The sequence below is a fragment of the Carassius auratus genome, unplaced genomic scaffold, assembly GCF_003368295.1.
Source record: "Carassius auratus strain Wakin unplaced genomic scaffold, ASM336829v1 scaf_tig00016366, whole genome shotgun sequence".
Lineage (NCBI taxonomy): Eukaryota > Metazoa > Chordata > Actinopteri > Cypriniformes > Cyprinidae > Carassius > Carassius auratus.
The window spans coordinates 111,024-135,866 of NW_020524669.1; the positions used below are offsets into that span (position 1 = coordinate 111,024).

Sequence of the window (24,843 nt, forward strand, 5' to 3'; positions counted from 1 at the left end):
CTGGATTCATGAGGTGTTACACACTTTAAACGTGTTGTTGGCAGTTTTGTACTAATTTCAGATAAATTTGTCTTTATTTGCTCAAATAGATGTTTAAAATGTTAAAATGTTCCCATTAAATAATTTATCTCGGTTATGCGAGGATCATTTTGATCATTTTGTCAACATTATGGGAACGTTACTTTCAAATGTCTTCTGAACATTCTGAATCAAGAAGTAACGTTTAAAAGCATTAGATTAATATCAAACTAAATTGTTTCTGTGTATAAACAATGTATAATCTAGCCTACATTTTTGTGCTGACGCATTGAGAATGAATGAATGATCTGTTACTGGGAGTATGGTTTGTTGATAAGAACGTTCTCAGAACGATCCCTGTTTTGCATTATACAAATACAACAGAATGGTCTTATGGCCACCTAAAACATTTAGCTCTTAAAGTTCTGCTGCACTAGTGCAGTTTAGCAAGTCATCTGAATGCAGCTTAAGCTAATCTTCAACAAGCATCTGGGGTACGTTATGCTGTGCTGAAGCATATCTGTCTGTGTTTGTACATGTTATGCTACATTGTGGAGGATAGTAAAAGCTGAAATTTGTGACATTGTGGGGACCAGCCTGCAGCCCCCATGAGGGGAAAAAATGATTAAAAATAGTAAATGTGTATCTGAAAGTGTAGCAATGCAAACAGGTATTCTGTTTAGGGTTGGGGATAGAAAATACTGTTTGGTCAGTATAAAAACAAGTCTCCACAATTCACATAAACAAATGTGTGTGTGTAAGGCCTCAACAAAATAATTAGCCATTAAAATTGTATACCTCTTATTACATTAAACTTCTCAGATCCCAGTTAATATCCACTGTATGTGTTACAAAATATAGCACCTACACATAATGAAAGGAGAGTTGAAGAGACTCTTTGTGATACTCTGATGGCTCACTGCACCACTGGACAGGATTATCTGAAGGCTACTTAAAGAGACACTCACACACACACACACACACACACACACACACTAATGGACACGTATGACCTGAAGCTCTGGGATCCTTATTACATAAGACTCCCTGAAGACATTGCACTTGGACACACACCTGGCCGTAAGTGTGTGTGTGTGTGGCCTCTGTCAGATTTCTATGACAGCGAGAGGTCTAACTGGAAGTCTTCAGGCCAGAAGTCTGACCGCTGGATCATCATGAGACTGTGAGAAGCATGATTACTGAGGAGTTTGCTGCGGTTTATTTATAGGCTCTGCATCACAATGCTGCAAATGAAGCCCTTCAGAGAGAGAGATGCATGTGACAAGTGAGGATGGACTACAGCGGTCCAGTGAGGTCTATATTCAATCAGACGTGAGTTTTACCCTCAACTGCACACGGATCCACGGAGCACACTGCGCAGCAACATCTCTCGCTGCAAGAGGAGGTTTAACACGGTCAAAGAGAGACTGGAAGAAAGAAGCAGCAGCAGTGACATCAAGAAATAAGGATGCTCTCTTACAGATGTAGTGTGTGGGTGTGAAGCTGTCTGTCTCACATCAGCTGGTTTCTGTCACCGGTTTTCAACTATTGAGCAGCGAGAAAAAGCGTGGCGTTCGGTTGTAATGTCAGAGCAGGAGTTTGTATTTTGCAGGATATTCTCACACGATAAGAAGAGATTTGGATTGTGGGAAAGTGTGTAGAAACTCTCCTGCACTAATAAACACATATCGACCTCAAGGCTTTATCTATAACACAGTCTGAACTCATCAGGTGAGTCACACCTATTGCTGTCTGTGGTTTATATAACTGTTTTACCTGCAGATCTATCCTATTACTCTTGTTCATTATGGTTTTGCTGTCTTTAAATTAACTAAATTAACTCAAATGTGATTCTGAAGTCGTGCATGTGTTTATATGTGTGTTTATATGTGTGTGTATTCTGACTTCTTGTTTTTTATATCAATTGCGTGCCGCTCCATCTAGGCCAGCCCACGCGCTCCTCTGGTTGCCATAGCAACTGTCGGGGGGTTTATAAGGGGTAGAGGATGAGAGACAAACTCATCTCTACACTCGGTTTTTACAACTCTGATGAGCAAATGCATTCACTAGAAATAGCATTTATTTGATTCTATTTATTATATATCACATTTATTTAGAAATCACACAAATTGCGTAAACATATAACAAAAATTAATAATTCAAAAGTGAAATGTGCTAAAATTTTATGTTTTTAATAGCCAAATTCCTAACCAGAGAAGAGGATGTCGCTCTGGAAATTAAAATTACAGCAATACCTGTCTAAAGTACCTACACTCTGTAATACACACTTATTCTTTTAGTCTAATACACACAATGTTTTTGTAGTTATAATCAGTGACTCGTCAGTATGTTGTTTACTGTTTTTTTAATTTAAAGAATACAAAGAAGTGTACAGTTTTATCATTGACTTGTACCATAACTGTAAATGCAATTGTGTTTTCTTACCTATTGTTAAAGGGGGGGGGGGGGGTGAAATGCTCATTTTCACTCAATCTCCTGTTAATCTTGAGTACCTATAGAGTAGTACTGCATCCTTCATGACTCCAAAAAGTCTTTAGTTTTATTATATTCATAAGAGAAAGATAGTCTGCACCGATTTTTCCCAGAAAAACACGAGCGCCTGGAGGCGTGACGTGTGGGCGGAGCTAAAGAATCACGAGCGCGAGTAGGCTTTTGCGTTGAGAGCGTTTGGAAGCTGTGACATTACCGTGAGGACAAAACCAACCAAAACAAACCATGGCTAACAGTCAGATTCAGCGTATATTTATGATCCAGAATCAGATCCCGAGGCTGAAACTGAACGAGAGCAGCAGCAGCAACGACTCGCTCCGAGCGGGGCTCGAACCCGGGTCTCCGATGGGAGGCGGACGCACTAACAAGGAGGCAGAGATATTTGAAGCAGTTTTACTCACCGCCTGCGGTTCCAACACACGATCGTGACCCTTTTTCGTTGGGATTGCATCATCCTTAAGAAATAAACGATGTGCAAATCCGGCGTCAAACTGGGCCTTGTTTGTAAAACAAGCATCTTCGAAATGCAGGGAACAAACACAAACACTTGCACAACTCCGTTGATGCTCTGTAAAAATAAACTCCATCCACTGGTCCCTTAATGTTTTTTCTTTGGTAATCTGTGCAGGGTTGTCTTGCCCTGGCAACCAAAAACACATTTATTTGACATTTCGCGACGCTCTCGCTCTGATCAGTGAATCGCTCTGATCAGTGAAGTCTGTTGTGCTCTCAGTGCTCTGCTATACGGGAGCGCACTCTTCCGGGAGAAGTGACCTCAGGACCCATATAAGGAAATTCTGCTCCATCTAACGTCACACAGAGCCATACTCGGAAAAAACTTTCCGAAACTTGTGACAAACCGGAAGGAGTATTTTTAGAACAAAAATACTCCTTCAAACGTACAACTTAATTTTTGAAACTTTGTCCATGTTTAGGATGGGAATCCAACTCTTTAAGAGTGTAAAAACTCAGTATGCATGAAATAGCATTTCACCCCCCCTTTAAGAATATCCTGCAACAAGGATTCTCATACGATCATTTTATAAATTAAAAAGAAAATTCCATCTATTCTGGAAGATTAGATAATTGTAGCGATCTTCTGTGACTGAAAGGAATGAAAACGAGGCTGTGAGGAATACAGTGCGTTCATTGGATTGTGCTCTTGTTTAACAACATACCAACAAAATAACGATGAAACCTCTTTCAGAAACTACATAAAACAGTTTGAAAGTTGTGACAATTAGTGTGTGCTATAGGTCTATCATGCACAGCTTTGTTTTCATCTGCGTTAAATTCCAATATGGCTTCTAACCTGATTAAAGTCTGCGTGAAGTTGCTGCCGACTTTGACTGCATCTGAAAACTTGGGCACTTGGGCTTGCTGCCTTATTGACATTGTACGCAGCGTTTTGGCATGAAGCCACCTCATGAAACTGATTTGCTGATCTGATGAAACTGACAGGCTTCTGAGGCAGCGAAAAGGATTGATGATTTACAACAAAATAGGTGAAACTAAACAAATATTTGGTTACTATAATAGACCTTATGATTTCTCACTAGAAATGACATAAAAAACGCTAAAAGTTAGTCAGAAATCTTTTCACAAAAAACTGACTAGGCCTACCAGATGTAATTTTCAGATGCCATCAACCATCATAGATAGGAACGCACAGGATTGTGGGATATCAAAGGCAGCGAAGGATATCTATGCTGCCTTCAAAAATGTATCAGATAAAGGTATCTCATGAGACAGAAAGTAAAACTATAACTTTGGATTCGGATGTGCCTTGATGCCTCTCTGGAATGCGTCCTCAAAAGGAAGCATTTTTCAGTTTCTGGATGCAGTCTTTATTTCTGTGACGTGTTTCCAACTGAAACTGAATATTGAATAGAGGGCTGAGTTTTATTTTCCTCCTCTCATCTCTGACTCATAGCAACCTCACGGCCGTTGTTAAAGATGTTCTGTCCAAGCCTTCAAACTGACGTCATCAGAGAGGACTGCCATTTCAGAGCAGAAGAAGAAGCTTTTGATTAAAGATTACCAAAACAAACTATTTCTTATTACCTTGCACAGATTAATTGCGCACTTTAAGACTAGCAATCTGCACTAAGTAAATGAAGTTAATTTTGATTTCATGAGCTCGAGAAGAGGTGTAGGTAGAGGTAGGAGGTAGATGGAGGTAGAAGGTTATTGTTTTTTATTAAGAGGGCATATTAATTATAAAAAACAATAATAATAATAAATAAATAAATAAAGATATGCACAGGTTAATTATTTATAATAAACCCTGCAATATTTCACATGAAAATGGTAATTTCATAGTGACAACTTGTGATCCATCTCAGAGCTGGTGGTTTGGTTAATGTCTTTTTACTGAAAAATAAAAAAAGTTGAAATCCTTAAGCCCAAAGTATACATTTTTTTTGTATATGTATGCTAGCATATGCATACAGATAACAGCATAGCCTTTTAAAGTGTACTCCATTTGATAGCATTACACAAATCAGACAGCTGACACATGCATTTTAGAAAGTTTGTCTCCAGGAGGTATGACTGATAAAATATCTTTGTACCCTTTTAAACTAAAGTTGTGGCTATCTCTTAACACAGGTGTCTGCTGTTGTTGTTCCATCTCTGGTTTTGTTTTCTATATGTAAAAATATATGTATTTATATGCGCATAAGACACAGTATATGTTGGGCTTTACACAGAAAACCCATTGGAAAAAATACATTTATGTTTTGTGATCTTTCTCTTCCAGCCATGGCTGTAAGGCCCACCCTCATCGTCATTCTCTTTCTGATTGGCTGCTGCGCTCTTGAGGACCCGCCCAAGGTTATGGCCCCGCCCCCTCCTCATGGGTGTGGTGCTACAGTGGACCCGCCCTACAGAGTTTTGTGCGATCTGGAGTCTGTGTGGGGCGTGGTGCTGGAGGCCATAGCATGTGGCGGGACCGTATCCGCTCTGATCCTGGCCATAGTTCTTTTAGCCAAGCTGAAAACCATAACAGAACCAGAGAAGCGCTGTGGTGTCGGTCCTCTCCTCCTCCTATTGGCTGGAACCATGGGTCTCTTCAGCCTATCGCTGGTCTTCTTGGTGGGGCGTGGCGAGGTGCTCTGCATGGTGCGTCGCGGGCTGTGGGGGGCGCTGTTTGCGATGTGTTTCTCTTGTCTGCTGGTGCAGGGAGTGCGGCTGAAGAAGCTGGCCGGAGGGAGGCGGAGCCCAGCGGGCAGCTCTCTCGCCGGATTGGCTTTTGCTCTTACTGTGGTTCAAGGCATAATTGCTGGAGAGTGGCTTCTGCTTACGGTGGTCCGCGAGGGACATGCAGCCTGTGATTACATGCCTCTAGACTTTGTGCTGGTGTGTAGCTATGCTCTAGCGTTGTTGCTAGCTGCTAGCATGTTGTCGTTGGCTGTGGTGTTGTGCGGAGGGAGCAACAGAGAGGAGTCGAGCAGGAGGAGTATGAAGTGGAGATGCAACGCTGTCTGGCTTTTCCTCTCATGTCTGTCTTCGCTTCTCCTCTGGATCGCCTGGCTCGGTTTCTATCTATACGGAGACACCACCATCACGACCGTAGCGAAGGATTGGGATGAGCCGGCATTAGCAGTCGCCTTGGTGACCGAGGGTTGGGTGCTGCTGTTATTTCATGCTATCCCAGAAACGCACCTGTGCTTGCGTCCGTCCAATCAGAGGAACACAGATACCGGCCAGAACTACTACGACACTCCTCAGCCGCCAACGGCACAAAGTTACCATGATGACGAGCGGCCGACCAATCCCAGAGCTCCGTTCGCAGAAAGCCAGGCGTACACCGTAGAAGAGCACAGTGCGGGTAAGACGCCACACACAAAAAGAAAACATGTGGAAGGATAGTTTACATTTCTGAAAACTTAACTTAAAAATAACCCATTAGAGAATGTTTTGCGTAGGCTATCTTCAGGTTGTTACAAAAACCTTCCTGCAACATCCGTGAAGATTAGGTTATGATTATGTAAGGGATAATGTACCTCCAGCCAGTTGTTCTCGCAGAATAAACCCCGACAGGGTGATCACGACCCTGATGCGAAGCGGAGACGTCTTGATCAACCTTATTACACGGCTACTTAACACATAAATAAATAATTAGACGCGAAATATTGATTTGAGTTGAAATATTTGAACGCAAAGCTTCCGTAAAGACAGCAGTTGTGAGCAAATGGACATTTAGGGCAAACGGTGCCGGCAAACCACGTATTACACAACATTTCACCACAAAATAATTAAGGCAATAAAAATTATTAAGAAGGAAATGTTTTAAAACCTTACCAGTTTGTTAGTTCTCCAAAAATCCATTACAGCGTACCAAACAATTGTAGAAAAATGGCAGCAGCTGGGTTTGTATGAAACGAGACCAAGTCCACGATACCAGGATGACATTATTAAACAATTGCACACCGTTTTAAATCGAGTTTTAATATTTTATTAGCTAAAAAACGCAAAGCTTCCATCAAGAAAAAAGATAGTTCAAGCAAGAGTAGAGCGCCGACTGCTGTTACCCGGATAATCCTGTGTTATTATCTTTTACAGGCTGTTATCCAGGGATAACATACCTCGGAATGTCATGACTGACCAATCAGAATCAAGTATTCCACAGAGCCGTGTAATAAAAAAGCCTAAAAGTAACCATTAGGGAACATTCTATATAGGTTCTCTAGGCTGTTACAAAAAAACTTCCCAGCAACGTTCTGGAAGGTTAGTTGATGGTTATAAAAACGTTTCTAGAATGTTATTATTTGGTTCTGCCAAAAATAGCCTTTTGAGGACATTAGGAAAATGTAAAATTTCTGAAGCTTTTCAAAATCATTTAACTGGCCATATATTTAAAAAAATATATATATTTTTATATTTATTCTATTTAGCCAGATTAGAATTATTATATACAGATTTTAAATGAGCTTTTCCTTTGTTTTACATAATAGCATGTAATATATTGTTTATATTGTCTTGTTTCTTGCAGTTCTGCAGACTGGAGGTTATCATAACGGATTGATACGTCCCGCTGTGCCGTACCGCAGTCACGTTTACCAGCCCACCGAGATGGCCCTGCTCATGAACGCCGGACCAGTCAGTAACAATACTACTCATTTCTACAACACTTTAATGCCTAAGTCTCACAAACCATTCACGTCACGCTTTATGTTTCCAGATCCCATCCGCCCCTCCAAACTTCACTGGGAGGCATCTGTGGTGAGAGCGGTTAGAATGGCAATAATGTCCCCTCGGGCCCCCCAAAAGGATTGAGTTCGGGTGACTTCACAGGGTCAAAAGGCACTTTATTAAGGTTCCATGTTCATCATTTGGAAATGCTCCTCTAATAAAAGAGCTGACTGAATTTAATGGACATTTTCAACATGGGAGCAAGCTCATTTTGCACATGTTCTCTATTAAGCACTTAATACAAAACAAAGGACATGCTACATATTCGATATCACTCAGGTGATGTCTGTTTAGTTTAAATAAATCAGTTAAATCATACTGATGAGGACCTGTAAGGATTTACATAAACAGAGATGTGTGAAAGAGAAAGGAGAGGGAGTGTAAAAATCAACATGAAAAGCTGGTAACAGACCAGTTTACTTACATAATGTGACGCGTTTCTGAGTGAGAGAGAATAGATGTCATTCTTTCACTTATTCAGTGTGAACTGATTGACTGGAGGGGAAAACAGGCATTTGTGATGTCTGCCGAAACTAAAAAGCATATTATTTCAGTGGCCAATTTCAAAAGAAACACGCACATATCAATTATTCAAAATGTAACCAGAAATGTGTATTGAGAAATGGTCAGTTATTTTTATGATGAGATTGTGAGAGAGAGGTTATTTCATTAAAAGTCTAGCCTTAGAAAGTCTTCTGCCTGCATTCCACTTCAGATATATAATCAAAATCTATAACTTTGAAATGTATTAAACTGTATTTCAGTTATTTTAATGTTTTGTATCAAGTTGTTCAGTTATCATCTTCTTTTTATGCTCTTTTAAATTCGACCAGTGAGGCTAGTTTAGTTTTGATATAACTTTTGATGTTTTTTTCCAGACTCTGCACGCTTGATTGTCAGTCTTTATGATGCAGTTGATGGTATTATCTTTAAATGTGATGCCGTGTTTGATATTGAAAGGCAATACAGTGTGAAAAGCATACTGCCAACTATAATTGATGTCTATATTTGAAACAAATTCCATTAAACATTCCTACCGTGTTTTCAAGGCGTCCCTTGTCACTCTTTGCGTATCGCGTCGTGCGCATGCGTACACTGGCGCTCGCGGACGCGTTCGGTCACTGTTGCCAGGGACGCGTGGAAGCGTTACCATGGAAGTGACGAGCGACTTCTTCCGGATTAGAGTCTGAAGGGAAAGAGTTTCCACGTGTGGCACACGAGTAAGTAATAAAACAAACATGTAATGCAAATAATACAGTGTTTTGAAGGAGTTAAACAAGGAATGTTAAACCGCTGCAGCGAAGCGTATTTGTTCACATGAGCGTGTTTAGCTAAACTAGTCGATTTAACAATGCTGTTGTAATCATGTTTAAGTTAAGTAAGATTCAAATGTGTTTAACGTATTAAAAGATATTTTAAAAAAAGCAACCAAGCTGTCATTCCACACATACGTCAAACTAATCTCATATCTATGTGTTTACTTCTCGACCCAACCAGCCAAGAACTACAAATTACTTATAAATCACTTTATTTCTTATCATTTATGAATGTAAGTTAGTTTGCATGAAGATTATATGTAGTGCACCTGTCTGAAATGTGTTCACTGCATTTGCAGATAGTGAAGGCTGATCCAGGATCAGAAATCAGAGGAAAAACTACCATAGAAAACCAATAAAAAGAGCCCCGAGGATGCAAAAAGCGAGAAGAATAAGAGGTTTTTGAGAAGCTGGTTGACAAAAGTTAGCATGGCAGTGGACAGGGCGACCAAGGAGAAGAAGAAAAAGAAAAAGTAAAGTTGGAGGATGTTCAGGATAAAGGCTTGACAGCGTTTCATGATGTGTCCGTCCAGACTGTTGTTAAAAAAGAAGAACCACTGATCATAAACATCAGAGATGGAGAGAAGCAGGAGAGCGATGCAGCTGAGAAGAAGAAAAAGAAGAAAAAGAAAATGAAGGAGGAAGTGGAAGCGAACAGCCCTGTGTGTTGCAATGCAGCCGTTCAGACGACCGTCAAACCAGAGAGCTCCGATATAAACATCAGCGACGCTCCTGAGAAGACCAAGAAGAAGAAGAAGAAGAAGATAAAGGAGGAAGCAGAACAGATCCAAGAGGAAGTGATCGTCAGTGTGGATGGAGATCATTTAGTGTCCAAGAAAAAGAAAGCCAAGAAACAAGGGTATGAAGAAGAGGTGGAAGGTGTAAAAAAGAAAAAGAAGAAAAAAGAGGTAGAGGTCGAAGAAGAAGAGGCTGATTTAGGACACAGTGTGGAGCTGGTCAAAAAGAAGAAAAAGAAGAGAAAAATCGATGATGTGGCCGAACAAGAGCAAAATACAGAACTGGCAGATGGACAGATAAAGAAGAAAAGAAAAAAACAGAAAGAAGCAGATGCGTGTGAAGTGGTGGAGCAAAAGGTGAAGAAAAAGAAGAAGAAATCTTCAGCAGAAGAGGAGCCCGATGAGATCGGATCGAATCAAAAGGCGGAGAAAAAAAAGAAAAAGCTGAAGAAGAAATTAAAAAGCGTGGATGAAGGTGAGAGTCATCCTCACACCAACGGAGCACAGGAGAGATCATCAGACAAGAAGATGAAGAAGAAGAAGAAAATCAGGGCGAGGACTGATGATGTCATCGAGATCCAGGAGGAGCCGACGGGAAAGAAGGGGAGGAAAGAGGACAGAAACAAAACCCCTGAAAAAATGAAAAAGAAAAAACCTAAAGAGGAGCATCATGAGACCGTCGTGGAGAGAGCAAATAAAGCGGTGAGTTTTACTGAGTTTATTCTGCTCAGACAAAACCCAGGATCATGACTAGACTAGGTGTTTACAGTATGATGTCACTGTTATGACAATTAACCTGACTTTCAGAGAGGATATTTAATTACATAATTTATTTTTATTATTATTTATATACTTGCATAGTGTTTACACATTTTTTCATTTTAGTTAAAGGTTTTGGAAAAATACACTTTTTTTTTTTTTACCCCATTTTAAAAAATATATTTCTGTTTATCTTCAGTTTATATTAATTCACATGAAAAGCCATTAAGTCATAAAAATAAGCTTCATTTTATTTTTGATAAATATAATTTGTAATGTTTTGTGACATATGGTCATTTTCTATGCTATGTATATTCCAGGAAAGTGTAACACATTAATTTGAGTTTAAATGAGTTGCTTATAGTTTTATTTGTTGTCAAAAGTGAATCACACACTCACTTCTCTGTATCTGATTGTGTTCTCTCTCTGCGTTCAGTCTGATGTCGTGTTCCTGTCAGCGAAGCCTGGAAACCAGGATGAGGTTTCTATAGATCAGGTACAGCAATGATACTTTACCACATACCGTGTACACCATAAATAAATCAATTTAAGCTGTGTTAAAACTATGTTTTTATTCCACAGGCCCGCAGACTCGCCCTACAGAGGGACATTGACCAGGAATCACAGCCGAAGCCGGTCAGTTTCACTTCAGAACACTAGCATTTAATTGATCTTGGTCTTTACTTATAAGAGTGTAAGAGCATGGCTGGTGTGATCAGTAATGTGAAGGGATTGATCTGTTTGTAGAATCTTGGCCAGTGGGGCACGGCACAGTTCGACAGCTCTGACAGACAAGCCAAGTTCCTGCGCTTGATGGGCGGCTTTAAAAAGAGCAGCCAGCCCCTCTCAGGATCCTCCGGCCAGGCCAGCATGGCGCTGGGGAAAGAAGGCCAACAGACTTTGCAGCAAGGCCTTCTGGGAGAGTTTGAGCGTGCACAGAGCCGCCGTATGGACTTCAGGAATAAAGGAGCCGGATTGGGGTTTGCAGCGCCGTCCAATAAGAAGTTTGCTATTGATGCGAACGCAAGGAACTCCGTGCGATTCGATGACTGAGAGTTACAGGATCGTTCACGCTCGATCATCATGTACTCACGCTCACACTGTTTACAAACCCATGTGCTGTCATCACATCAGTCAAGCTCCAGAAAAAGGACAGAATAGCCCATATGAAATCTGTTTTGAATGATGATAAAATTTTCATTTCTTGGTGTACTGCTCCTTTAAAGTATGAATCAAAGTGGATTTGACTTTTTGGAAACTAAGGAGCTCGGAATCACCCACCAAGAAAAGTATTTAACTTTTTTTATTCGTAAGTTTCCTTTAAACCTGATTGAATTTCTTTGGGTCCTGAGAGATGTTGTACTCAGGTGAAATATCACAAGTTGTATTTTAAATCATCATTGGATTTGCCCAAGAAGTTTATACTAGAAGATAAAATTACACAACAGCAAATAAAGACACTGGATTAGAGCTGTCCTTTGGGTAATCATGAGTCACATTGTGTTATTGAGATTGGAGTTCATTTATTTAGTCATTTACAGTGATGCAATTAGCAAGTTTTGTCTAAAGTGGCATTGCTTTCAGAGTATAATCACTAGTGTTCAAAAGAATGGGGTTGGTAAAATGGTATGCTCACAAAGACTGCGTTTACAGTATTAACGATTATAATGCAAGATTTTATTACAGTTTAAAGTGCCCCTGTTATAGATTTTTGAAAGTTACATGCATTGTGTAACAGCTCTAAGTGAATGAAAACATCCTGCGCAGTTTTAAAAAAGTTCACCATGTATGAAGTCACTGTCTTTCCTAAGAAAGAGTTGACTCAGAGTCATCAGAACGAATCTTAAGCAGTTTCAAGCTGCATTAGCATATTTGTTTTGTGAGCAGACCCAGGAAACTTGAACCTGCCCATCCTCAAACAACGTAGTGGATGTCTGTGGAGATTATTTTTCTCCTCAAACATCAAAATCATCCTAGACATAGCCACCCTTGAACCAGTGTACACATGCACCTTAAAAAAAGTGTATATATTTTTGTTGTTGTTTTTTGTTTTTAAGAAAATTACCTTATTCTCGGCTTGGATCGCGTAGAGCCCTTTGTAGCTGCAATTTTAACCTTCAATCCATTGAGCACCACTTATCGTTGAGTGAACTGTTGTTAACCGGAAGTCGTGGCCTAATGGTTAGAGGGTTGGACTCCCAATCGAAAGGTTGTGAGTTCGAGTCCCGGGCCGGCAGGAATTGTGGGTGGGGGGAGTGCATGTAGTTCTCTCTCCACCTTCAATACCACGACTTAGGTGCCCTTGAGCAAGGCATCGAACCCCCAACTGCTCCCCGGGCGCCGCAGCATAAATGGCTGCCCACTGCTCTGGATGTGTGTTCACAGTGTGTGTGTGTTCACTGCTCTGTGTGTGTGCACTTCGGATGGGTTAAATGCAGAGCACGAATTCTGAGTATGGGTCACCATACTTGGCTGAATGTCACTTCACTTAAAAAAAAAAAAAAGACAATGGAAGTGTTTTTTGACCTTGCATGCATGTCAACCTGTTGTTGAGGAGTCCCAAAACCAAAATATGAACCAATCGTAACCCATAATAGGGCTGCTTCATGTTTTTGTTGAAACTATGATAATTTTCTATGAAGTGTAAGCTCAAAAGAACAATTTATTTAAAATAGAAATCTTTTTTTAACATTAAATTTAGTCACTTTTGATCAATTTAACACATCATTGCTACATAAAAGCACTTAAATGCTTTAAAAAAAAAAATCTCACTGATCCCAAACTTCTGGGACCCATTACCTTGGCATCACTAACACCAAGCTTTACTGTTTGAGCTACAGGAATATATCGTTTGACGAAGTAAATCCTGTTTTGAAATTGTCCATTATATTGCAAACAACAATGCAACATTCAGGACAAATGGAACTGAACTTTATTTTTTTTCTCTTGTAAACACGTCCTCTCTAAACGGTTACAGGCAAAAGACAGAATAAAGAAAACGTATCAAATAAAACATTTCCAGATGTTCTGAATAAAAGCGGCAAGAGAAAATTAATCTCTGGTGACTATTTTTGTAGTTCATTCGCTTCAAAGAGTTAGAAAACAGTGCTGCCAAATGTTATTACTCCATAAACTTCAAATTTCCACATTCGGAAAAGAGCTGTGGGATTTGGAGCTCCGTTTATACAATGCTAAAAATATGTCGTTAAAACAGGCTTCAGTTGCTTTACACAATATAATTTCTTATTTTTTTCTTTTGATTTTGTGATGAAATGTGACCAAAAGTAGTATGTTTTACTAAGATTCAGTTGTTCCAACTCAGTGTTTAAAGAAGCTCTAAACATTAAGGACCATTTAAAATGGAAGTCCGACAACAAAATATGAGCTTTCACAATCAGAGCTTCCAAAAGACATCTGAACATGTGACATTGCAATCACGGGTGTGTCAGAGCAGCAGAAATGCCAGAATGCTGCTTAGTAATGCAACTACACTGAACTACGGTGATGTGATACTCATGCAGTATTCACTGAGTAGTGTGCATCACAAGCAGTGTGGAATGTGACAAGTCCAGATCCACTCCTAGAATTCCAATCAGTTACTGGGCTGAGAGTTCTGCTGGAGGGGGCGTGTCTTTGAAGCTGTGTGTTCCGGTGGGTGTGGTCAGCGGGTGAGGTGGGCGTGGCTCAGGCCTGCAGGTACTCCGGCTGTACCCGCGCGACCTTGCGAAACTCTTTGGCATGTGTACGTGGACACTGCATCTCACACCAGCTGATGGGCACCATCTGAGCGCCTGCGGGAAGAGATTTCAGACCGTGATGAACAACGAACATTTTGGGTTAACTATACATAAATACAAATGTCCTTACCCTCGGGTTATCCAAGGTGTAGAGGAGTTTGTGTCAACATAGGATCAGATTTGGAAAATGTAGCATTGCATTACTTGCTCACCAATGGATCCTCTGGAGTGAATGGGTGCCATCAGAACAAATCCATCATTAAAGTGTTTTTACTTTAAACTGTTTACTTCCAGCTAAAATATGAATCCTCTATCCACAGTGTTGCTTTCGGCAGTGAAAAATATCAACTTGTCTGAATCAGGAGAAAAATATGGTTACGGTCCAAAATAGCTCTAAACAAATGTAGTGTAGTGGATTTTGATATGAGAGGACAACAGGAGATGGACTTAACTGGAGGAAGCGTTATTATGGATAATGGACACATATTCTGACCAGAAGCAAGAGTTTGAGGTTAAAACGCATTAAAAACGGATTTGTTTCTTACAAACTAGAAGCTTTTCACTTCAGAAGATGTTATCTGATAGACTAGAGTGGATTATTGTGATGTTTTTATCAGCTGTTTGGACTCATTCTGACGGCACCCATTCACTGCAGAGGATCCACAGGTGAACAAGTGATGCTACACGTCACCAAATATGTTCCCATGATGAAACAAACTCATCTAGATCTGAGATGGTCTCGGGGTGAGTACATTAGTCAAATATTTATTATGTGTGAACTATTCCTATTAAAGTGCATGCTATTTGACGCCCCCTCACCCGCCTCGCTGTGGGCCACCACTACACCCAACTCGTTCTCTGCTGTGGTCAGCAGATAGTTCGACTGCACGTCACCCAAAGAGATCTGATACCGAGGTCAAGGGTCATGAGCAGCACATCCGTGACAAAAGAAAAACTGCTTTTCATAAAGCATAAAGGATACCACTTTTGCAAGGACAATATCGCCTGGCCTGAAGCTTTTGTACGTCTCCACCTGAAAACACCAATTCAATACATGACATTTTTACCCCCTACACACTTTTTTAAAAAGGGTTACATATTAGATGTTTGCAGATATTTCTGTAAAATTTTTAATAGCATTATCATCTTTCCCATTCACTTTATTTGTTTATCACAAAACAAAAAAAAGTCCCCTTATCTCACCTTGTCTTTCTCCGTCGCTCTCACGTCTTCTCTTCTGGACAAATCCAAACCAAACCATGTTTAACAGATTAGACTGAACATTTAACTTCTTTTACTGATAATAAAATATCCAACAGAACCTGCTTTTCAAATATGAATGAAACTTTACATAGTTAGCTTATTTGAGACATTTGATGGATATTAATCTCAAGTTTTATGTAAATACATATGCATATCTTAATTTATACAGATGTAAATAGAGAAAACAATGCAGAAGTCTGTACATAAATCTGTTCCAGATCCATACACATTATTATATTGTTAAGTCTTACTTTTGAAATGTTTTCTGTTCTCATATCAGATATGTTTAGACCAAAAGCACTTTTAAAAACCACAACAAATTCCTTGTGTGTCTGTGCACACTTGGCCAATAAAGCTGATTCTGATATTAGAATTAGGGATTGATAGAAGATTAAATCATCCGTACCTGATCGTGCCTCTAAACCTGTCTTTAAGCGGAGTCGACCCCACGTATAAGATGTGGACTTTCGCAAATCGTGGGTTGATACTCGTCACCTGCAAAGAAACAATCATGGATTTAATACACAGAAACATTTAGCAGAACATCTCACAGTAAATGACAAAAAAAGATCAGAAGCATGTAGATATGATATGACCCCAGCATTAAACACCAATGATTTGAGGTTTTGTACAGAATCTCACCTTACAGGTGACAATGGCACCGACGTCAGGCAAAAGCTGTGCTTCTGTCTCCCTTACGACTGAAATCACCGGGAGCTGTGAAGAATTACATTCCACTGTTGCATTACCAAGAAGCATGGGTGTTTAAGTCTTACAAATGAATAAAGTGTTGTGTTCAAATGAACTGACCTCCTCTCCCTCGTTCTTCCTCAGCACGTATCCCGCGAGCGAAGCGAAGATGGAGCCGTGCCGCAGATACGTGCCGTTCCCGGGAATACAGTCCTCCGTGCTGCAGAGCCTTTCACCTGCGTGAACAACAGCAGACGAACCAAGCCACATCAAACTGTGTGTAAACACACACACAATATACAGTCATCCACATTCAATGGAAGTATATAGGAGAATAATAAACCTAAAAATATAGTTTAACCACAAGAAAAGATCATCAAAGTTCATTTCTGCCATGCAATAAAATATAATGAAGCTAGCCGAGACTTTTCAATCCCACAATTCAGATTTTTCTCTCTCAGATTCTAGTTTAAATTTCACAATTTAGCCTAGATCATTTTCCCCACTTTGAATTCTGGGTTTATATCTTGCAATTTTTTTCTGCCACAGAATAATAATAATATAATTTTTTAACTGTGATTGACTTTTAAATATCAAAATTGCTCAAGTTTCTATTTCACAATTCTGCACTTTCATCTGCTGTCAGAGAAAAAATCTGAATGTGATACAAACTCAATTGTGATGTAAAAAGTCAGAATTGTAAGATTTAAGTCGCATTTACTCTTTTATATACCGTGGAGGAAATATGTTTTCATAGTTTAAATACTGTAATATCCAGAGGTGTACACGAACAGTAACTTGCTGTACATTATACATAATTTATTATTATTATTACTATTATTTTTACAAACATGCAAAAAATTAAACCGGATTTCGGTGACGGTTCCCAGGGCAATGTATGTGATGAAGCAGCTCGAGTCGTTCGTGTAGAGGCACACAGGTGAGTGTTTGAGCGCAGGTTCAGGGCAGGTATGCATGACAGTAGCGCTCGCGCCCCGGGCGGTGGGCAGGGCTCGCCAAACGAGTCTTTAAACCCTGCAAACACCTCACTCACTAACTCAATGGCACATACACGCTATTATATCACGCAAACTAATCGACATAAGCTGTTTGTGCCATATGTTGACCGAAATCGAACATGTTTGTGTGTTTACAGCGTCATATTAATGCTGCGGGTGCGGATGATTCAGCCCTGTAGCAACACACGTGAACGCTATAGAGGAATCAAACCGCTCACAACTATAACTACCCACATCAAAGTTCATAAAATATCACTCTGTGCGTAAACAAAGAACATATAGCCAAGCCTTGCAACGATTATGTCGATAAAAGTACGTGCAGAAAACATGTTAATAACAGCGACCCACCTGGAACACACAGCTTCATGGGCGACATGTTTTCAAGAAGCGACAGACGGGTTCTGATTGGCTATTAGTGAGAGGGCAACTCGCGCTCTGATTGGTCACTTCGTCATATGCGGTTTGAGTAAACCGCCATATTTGTTGTGGCTGCATTGCAATGTAACTGGAGACATGTTGAATGAAAAGGGTTTCGACGTTTTGTTCCTTATATATTTCTTATCATATATTATTATAAAAACGAAGTTCAAAACCACTGCCTTTCAATTAATCTTTGAAAATGAATTGTTTTTGTAAAAGAAGTCTCTTCTGCTCACCAAGGCTGCATTTATTTGATCAAATATACAGTAAAAAAAAAATGTATTTCTAAAATAATGGTTTTCTATTTAATATACTTTAAAATGTAATTTATTTCTGAGATGCAAAGTTGATTTTTCATCATCTTTTCTCCAGTTTTCCGTGTCACATGAATGTTGGAAACAGTTGTGATGCTTTTTATTTTATTTGGAACCTGTGATACATGAATAAAATATTTTTTAAAAAATGCATTTATTTAAAATAGATATCTTATGTATATTCATGTTTTTTCTTAACTTTTTATTGTGATAGATGCATTTCTCTTTTTATCTTTAGGAATCAGAAGAACATATTCACAGCATGCAACTTTATTTCTGCTTAAGACAACAAAATTTTTTAGGGATTGCACATCTCATAGCTCGCGTAAGTATACATATAACTATGGCTTTCAGTCAAGCAAACTAATTGTAACCTCCTGTACAAGCTATCATTTATTTTCTGGGACAACAATATTCAGTATGTTTGCAGAATACTTGGGTCAAAATGCATTGAACAAGACATGTACCACAGCATCATATTTACCACAGAAAAAGTGACAATAAACATATGCAAAAAACCCACAGGAATATAATCTGCTTTTAATCACCAAACAAACTCACGCCTCCACTCTAGATGTAAGTGAATCCTAAAAACAAACCTTTATGCAGATCTTTTCAGTGACTTGACAGTGTGCAATGATTCAAGAGCATTTGTGTGGGTCTTGAGAAACATATAGAGGAGCAGTGCAAAGCAGGAATCACACAAAGACGGGGAATCGCACCCCTTCTGCAGCCCACCCGGACATTAATATATGCTGCTGCCTGGCAACAGTGATCAAAGCATGTCATCACAGACAAACATGTGCCGCCTTCTGAAATGTGCAACCGTGGATCTTCAGTGCGGAGACTACGTAAAGCTAAAATCCCTCCCTGTGGCTCAATTTCACTGCATTTAAACATATACCCAAAGCAGATTCAATTGAATTTTATTAGAAGGATGGTCCCGATTCAGAGCATTAGGAAATGAATGATTGGTCAGTGGTTTGGTTCTAGGCTCATGGTCGAACAATGATTGTGTTTTGGAGGAGGATTGTGTGAACTGAGGTCTACTTCTTGGCTTTGCCCTGAGCGGCGACGGCCTCCATGGCTTTGCGGACCGTCTCTTCATCTCCCAGGAACTGCATGGGCTTCACCGGCTTCAGGTTCTTGTCCAGCTCGTAAAGGATGGGGATTCCTGTGGGCAGATTCAGCTCCATAATCGCCTCCTCCGACATACCTGGAGCAAACACACGGGATATAATTAACACAATCAAATAGATGCAATTGTAAAGCTGCCAGGACATTGATATACATCTGCTAAGATTTTTAGAAAAACTGCTACCTTTACTTCAGTTATTATTAAGAGCCAGTGAAAATGATGCATCATGTAGGGCCTGGAGAATTCCATGACATGCAATCACGGAATTCAGTGATAAAAGTGGATTTTCAGTAGAACTCGGAATGTCCCGGAATTTTAAAAGAGTAACTCAAGAGAAGTGCAGACAGAAGAGTTAGAAGCTACACTTTCATTTGATTAGATTTCAAAATATAAATTAAAATGTTAATGTTTTATGCCTTCCCTTGAATACCACTATTTAATCATCAATTCTGAATAATTATTATTTTTTAAATCCATAAAAACAGAATTTTGGTTAAAAGTAAACTGAATTGGGGGAGGGGATACTTTTAAACTTAATTGATTAAACCTTTAATAAATCATTGTTCATTTGTAAAATGTTATGATTTCAAGTAATTAGCATTCTTTTGATTACAAAAATTCAATGTAACCATTAAATCCAATGGAATTGAGAACAATTAACAATTTCACAAGGCCCTAAAAGTTTTGTTAAACACAACTGTTTTTAAATGTCTAAATTTCATAATTATAAATTAATTAGACATGCTTTTTGATTATTCAAATTTAATTCAACCATTAAAACAGGGTCCAGACAATTTAAGGGTTTCATAGCGTCCTATGGATTAGGAGACCTCGTGGGCTCATTCTGGGTGTGTTTAGGGTGTATATCCTGTCTGGTGTACTATCAGGGCCTGATCTTCAGGGTGTTTGAGACAGTTTCTCACCCTCCAGGTGTTTGACGATTCCTCGCAGGCTGTTCCCGTGAGCGGCGATGAGGACCCTCTTGCCCTCCTTGATCTGAGGAACGATTTCCTCGTTCCAGAAGGGCAGCGCTCGAGCGATGGTGTCCTTCAGGCTCTCACACGAGGGCAGCTGGTCCTCCGTCAGGTCTCCGTAGCGGCGGTCCTGCAGTGACATCACATGTCACATGATCCTTCAGGAATCAATCTAACATGCTGAACTGACATGTTTCTGCTGGCGGTCAGTGTCCTGCTCACCTTGCTGATGGCGGTGTAGAAGTCGTGCTCGGGGTCCATGGGCGGAGGTGGGATGTCGTAGGAGCGTCTCCAGATCTTCACTTGCGCCTCGCCGTGTTTGGCCGCCGTCTCTGCTTTGTTGAGGCCCGTCAGGCCGCCGTAGTGGCGCTCGTTCAGACGCCAGGTGCGATGCACGGGCAGCCACATCTGATCGATGCTGTCCAGCACCAGCCACAGGGTCCTGATGGCACGCTTCAGCACAGACGTGTAGCAGATGTCAAACTCATACCCCGCATCTACAGGAGAGAGAGAGAAAACAGCATTTGCTTCATTCTGCACACTGCATGTGCACTACTCTTCAAAGCTCTGGGGTCAGTAAGATTGTGGTTTATGAGCGTCAGCAGCTAAGTGTCTAGAACTAGTGGAGCAATGCTTAAACCTGCCCTGATTTACATGAAACTAACGCAACATTTACAAAACCAAGCACAGAACACTGAAACAAGAGCAAAGGGAAACCAGCATAAGCATATACAAATAATGAGCATAAAAATATCTGAGAGCACAAAAAAAAAAAGAGAAATATAACCAATGAAAACATGATTTTGTTTGAAAGTTGGATAATTCTGCATGAATATTTAAGTGTTTTAAGTTTTGATTCATGCTAATTATTTTTTAAATGCATTATAAAAAATTTGATTTGTGCACAATATCTTACAATCGGCCACCATTGCTTGCTATTTTGAAAACTTTGCTTTCATTTGTACATTGTGTGCAGTGTATTTTTTACTTGTGCGGTTATATCTTGGTTTCAAACTTTTTTTGTATCGGTGACTGCAATGCAGGAATTTGATCCATTAAGACTTGGTCCATCAAGATAACCAATCAACATTCATGCAACCTCCAAGCAACGTTGGGACAACCAAATATTTGTCCTACCAAAAAAAAAAATCAATAATATATTAGATTATATATATTTTTTTAAAATACAGTTTTTGTTCTGTTTTTGAAGAAGAATATTTTTAAATATGGTACTGACAGATAAGTGAAGCAACATCCTTTTCCTCTTTTTGATTTTCCCCTCCATATCAATATTTTAGAAGATATTATATTTTCAAAAAGCAGACATATAAAAATCAATTACTGAACTCATTTTCACAACGTCGTATTTTTAAACAAACTTGTCATGACTTCTGTGTTATAGTTGAAGGTTTTTTGACGCCTTGGCAAGCTAAAAATATTGCATTGCAGCAGATAAAGAGTAAATGAGGAAGAGCAGCACGATATTGAGTCATCCTGCGTTATAATAACAGTTATATCACGAGAGGAGCTGCTACTGCTGCAGTGCGGTGATCTCCGCGGGCCACACACAAACACAAGACCGGACTCGGGTCACCTTTCAGCGCCTGGCCGCCCCTCTTGGCCTCCTCGGCTCCGGTGTCGCTCAGATCGGCGTCGAACCAGCCGCAGAAGCGGTTCTCCTGGTTCCAGCAGCTCTCTCCGTGGCGGATCAGCACCAGCTTGTACGCGGCCATCACGCGGTCTGCACGGAAACACAGCGGGGATGCTCGTGGGTAACGGAGGAGACGCGGTCCCGGAGGCGGATAAGAGATGGAGTCACGGTGAGCGGAAATAGAGCTCCGGTGAGTTTGGAGGTCGTCGCTTGTTAAAGGAGGACAGCGCGAGAGCACGACGCTTCCTGATGCACGCGACCAATCAGAGGGAAGAGACGTCACGACGCGATCTTGAGCGTCTTTATCTTCTGTCATAAGTTTAAAAAGAAGGAAATATAGTTTTGCAGCTGGTTGGAAGTGCAATATTTACATATTTTAACGGTATAAAATTACATGTTTATAAATAAAAAATATTATTATTATTGTGGAAGTTCGAAATATTTATTTTTTTCACTTTAAACATTATATACTGTGTTTTAATTTAAATAATGTAGTGTAGGGATTTTTCTTTAAAACATTACAATTTAAAAGGCAGATATATTTTTTAATTGCATAAACCAAATTTATACAGTAAAATCATTATTTGGAAATATTTAGTTTTTATTGTTTTCAATTATTATGTTTTTTTCATGTCGTGTTTTTTTTGACTTACAGTGCAATCAGGCTAACATTTTTTACCTAACATGATCTCCCGGGGAATCGAACCCACAACCTTGCGCTGCTAACACAATGCTCTACCACTTGAGCCACAGGAACACATCACAAGATGAATTTGTTCTGACACAGTTTAACTCTGAAGTTCAGTTCATCATATTTCATTACTATTTTATAAACTATAGCAAATAAACTGTGATAATGTGAGAAATGTTGAAGGTGAAGTTTTGGTTTGATTATATATATATGTATATTTAGCAGCAGCAGGTCGAGCTCCGGAGAGTCCAGTCTGAGATACACACTGACCCGTCTCAGTGTGTGTGTGTGTGTGTGCTTGTTTGTGTTACACTGTGGGGAAGAAATGTCCCCACAAGGATATTAAAACCTAGAATTTTTGACACACGAGGGAAAAATTATTAAAAATAGTAAATTATGTTTATCTGAAAGTGTAACAATGCAAACAGGTTTTCTGTAAGGGGTAGGTTTAGGGTCAGGGTTGGGGATTGAAAATATAATTCGGTCAGTAATAGAAGTATATGGAAAGTCCCCACAATTCACTGAAACAAATGTGTGTGTTTGTGTGTGTGTGGAGTGTGTTTCTCACAGATGTGGGCTTCTTCCCGATGAGAACTCGCAGTGGAAGATGATCGTTTCTGTGATGACGAGCCCTCCTCCTCTGGGAGTGAGTCAGACAGACATCCCTTCACCCTCATCCTCCAGGACGAGGTGTTTTGAGGCAAGCGTTGGGCTCCTGCTGAGGGATGATGCACCGTCTTCTGGATCTGAGACTCAGTGTACTGATTCACTGCTCCCTGAATGAAAACCAGACGCCCTGCAGAAGGATTCAATGTACCATTTATATAATTAATACATTTCACTGTCATTTTACTGTCTTCTTCTGTCTGCCTCCACTGCCTCAGCACTTTTTGATTTGTCACGTGCATTATATAAATTTTTATTCACTAATTTGCTGTGGGCTGGTCTTTTCTAATAAAGGTAAGCTTAATTACGATCTCTCTATTTTTACTTGTGGGTATTTCATTGGTAGCCTGTTGATGAGACCATGTTTTAGGATAGACTTCTCTGAATTTATCTTGGTAAGTCCTGTCTCTTGCTCCTTTAGTAGCAGTGAATCTGTGTATCCTTGAGTAGCACCTGAGGGTGTGTTATTTCCCTGGGTGCATGGGTGGTGTAGTCATCTCTTTACTATCTGTTGTGTGATGCCTCATCGTTGCATTCATTTGCATGTAGCTTTTATTATGCAGCTCGTATGCAAAAAGAAAAAGAGCAGCCTAAAACTTTGAAGGTTTATGTATAATTTATAGCTTCGATTCTATTTACCACATCTGTAAATCAATGTTTTTTTCAATTTGTTTATTTACATGTGTATTATCTTTATTTTTGTCTATGTGAACTGGAAGCTATACTAAAACAAAATCCTTGTATGTGCATGTACATACTTATGCAACATTGACCATAAAGCTCTTTCTGATTCATATTTTTCACGTCTTAAATATTTTGAAATACGTAAAGAAAATACATTTAGTATTTTGGTTTTAGTATTTACGTTTTTGGTTTCTCTCTCATCTGACACACACATTTATGTCTTCACTAATGATTTGAATCAGGTGTGTTTGAATAGAGACATCTGAAATGTGTAGTGTTGGGGGTTCTCCAGGAACAGGAATGGGAACCACTGATTTGGAACACACTTTTATCCAAAGCAACTTACAAATGAGGACAATGGAAGCAATCAATATTGATAAAAAGCAATGACATGAAGTGCTATAACAAGTCTGTTAGCTTAATGCTTTTTTTTTTATAATAAGGAAAACGGATAGAATAGGAAAAGAATAGAGCAAGCTGGTGTTAGAGGCCTTTTTTGGTTTTGTTAATTGTATTATAAAAACAAATGGAATGCAAAACTAATAGAAAAGCTTGTTTTGTTTATTAAAAAAACAGTAAATGAAGATGGTGGTGAAGTTTAAAAGGGACTTAAAGAATATATTTATAATAGAGAGTGCTAGAGTTAGAGGGTCAAATAAAGATGAAAGAAATGTGTTTTTAACAGTTTCTTGAAGATGGTTAAGGACGCGGCAGGTCATTCTACCAGGAGGGAACATTAAATGTAATAGTCCCTGACAGTGATTATGTGCCTCTTTGGGATGAACAATAAAGCGACGTTCACTTGCAGGACTCAAGCTTCTAGAGAGGCACATAGGGGTGCAGAGCCAGTGGTGGTTTTGTAAGCAAACATCAACGCAATTATAATTTCTGTATTTTTTTCGGTGTGTCTACGCAGAGAAAATTTAGTCTATACGTTGTGCTTTATCACATGTTCGATATGGGTGGTATAATTCTGTCCAATCAGCGTGTGCATATGGAAACAAGGGAATTCTGAAGCGCTGATTGGCCAGTGGTATCGTGATGACGCAAGAGCCCCGC

General features: G+C 39.6%; 4 protein-coding genes across 6 annotated transcripts; 2 read left to right on the forward strand and 2 right to left on the reverse strand.

Moving 5' to 3' along the window:
* Positions 1-849: 849 nt before the first annotated feature.
* On the forward strand, positions 850-9,576 carry LOC113075093 (G-protein coupled receptor family C group 5 member B-like). Its single transcript, XM_026247815.1, has 5 exons — positions 850-1,749; positions 5,291-6,361; positions 7,526-7,632; positions 7,715-8,945; positions 9,341-9,576. Exons 2-4 carry the CDS (start codon positions 5,293-5,295, stop codon positions 7,757-7,759), a joined length of 1,221 nt encoding a protein of 406 aa, XP_026103600.1. The 5' UTR covers positions 850-1,749; positions 5,291-5,292; the 3' UTR covers positions 7,760-8,945; positions 9,341-9,576.
* Positions 9,344-12,023, forward strand: LOC113075092 (lysine-rich nucleolar protein 1-like). Its single transcript, XM_026247813.1, is given in 5 exon segments — positions 9,344-9,507; positions 9,510-10,480; positions 10,974-11,033; positions 11,120-11,173; positions 11,285-12,023. Coding segments are annotated over 5 exon segments (1,428 nt in total). The 5' UTR covers positions 9,344-9,470; the 3' UTR covers positions 11,591-12,023.
* Positions 12,024-13,446: 1,423 nt separating this feature from the next.
* Positions 13,447-17,700, reverse strand: LOC113075094 (exosome complex component CSL4-like). Of its 2 annotated transcripts, none has more exons than XM_026247817.1 (8): positions 17,595-17,700; positions 16,348-16,463; positions 16,180-16,254; positions 15,944-16,032; positions 15,478-15,511; positions 15,257-15,307; positions 15,094-15,178; positions 13,447-14,328 (listed from the first exon to the last, which is right to left on the reverse strand). In XM_026247817.1, the coding sequence occupies exons 1-8, from the start codon at positions 17,620-17,622 to the stop codon at positions 14,222-14,224; spliced, it is 585 nt and encodes a 194-aa protein (XP_026103602.1). In that variant the 5' UTR covers positions 17,623-17,700; the 3' UTR covers positions 13,447-14,221. The 2 variants fall into 2 exon arrangements, with proteins under 2 accessions (XP_026103602.1, XP_026103601.1); XM_026247816.1 differs by having other exon boundaries at positions 16,348-16,472; positions 17,595-17,677.
* A 534-nt stretch (positions 17,701-18,234) lies between these two features.
* LOC113075095 (phosphoglycerate mutase 1-like) lies at positions 18,235-22,001 on the reverse strand. 2 transcript variants are annotated; one of them, XM_026247818.1, is made up of 4 exons: positions 21,687-22,001; positions 20,315-20,589; positions 20,042-20,222; positions 18,235-19,196 (listed from the first exon to the last, which is right to left on the reverse strand). In XM_026247818.1, exons 1-4 carry the CDS (start codon positions 21,823-21,825, stop codon positions 19,027-19,029), a joined length of 765 nt encoding a protein of 254 aa, XP_026103603.1. In that variant the 5' UTR covers positions 21,826-22,001; the 3' UTR covers positions 18,235-19,026. The 2 variants fall into 2 exon arrangements, with proteins under 2 accessions (XP_026103603.1, XP_026103604.1); XM_026247819.1 differs by lacking the exon at positions 21,687-22,001 and adding an exon at positions 20,810-20,853 and having other exon boundaries at positions 20,315-20,633.
* Positions 22,002-24,843: the final 2,842 nt, after the last annotated feature.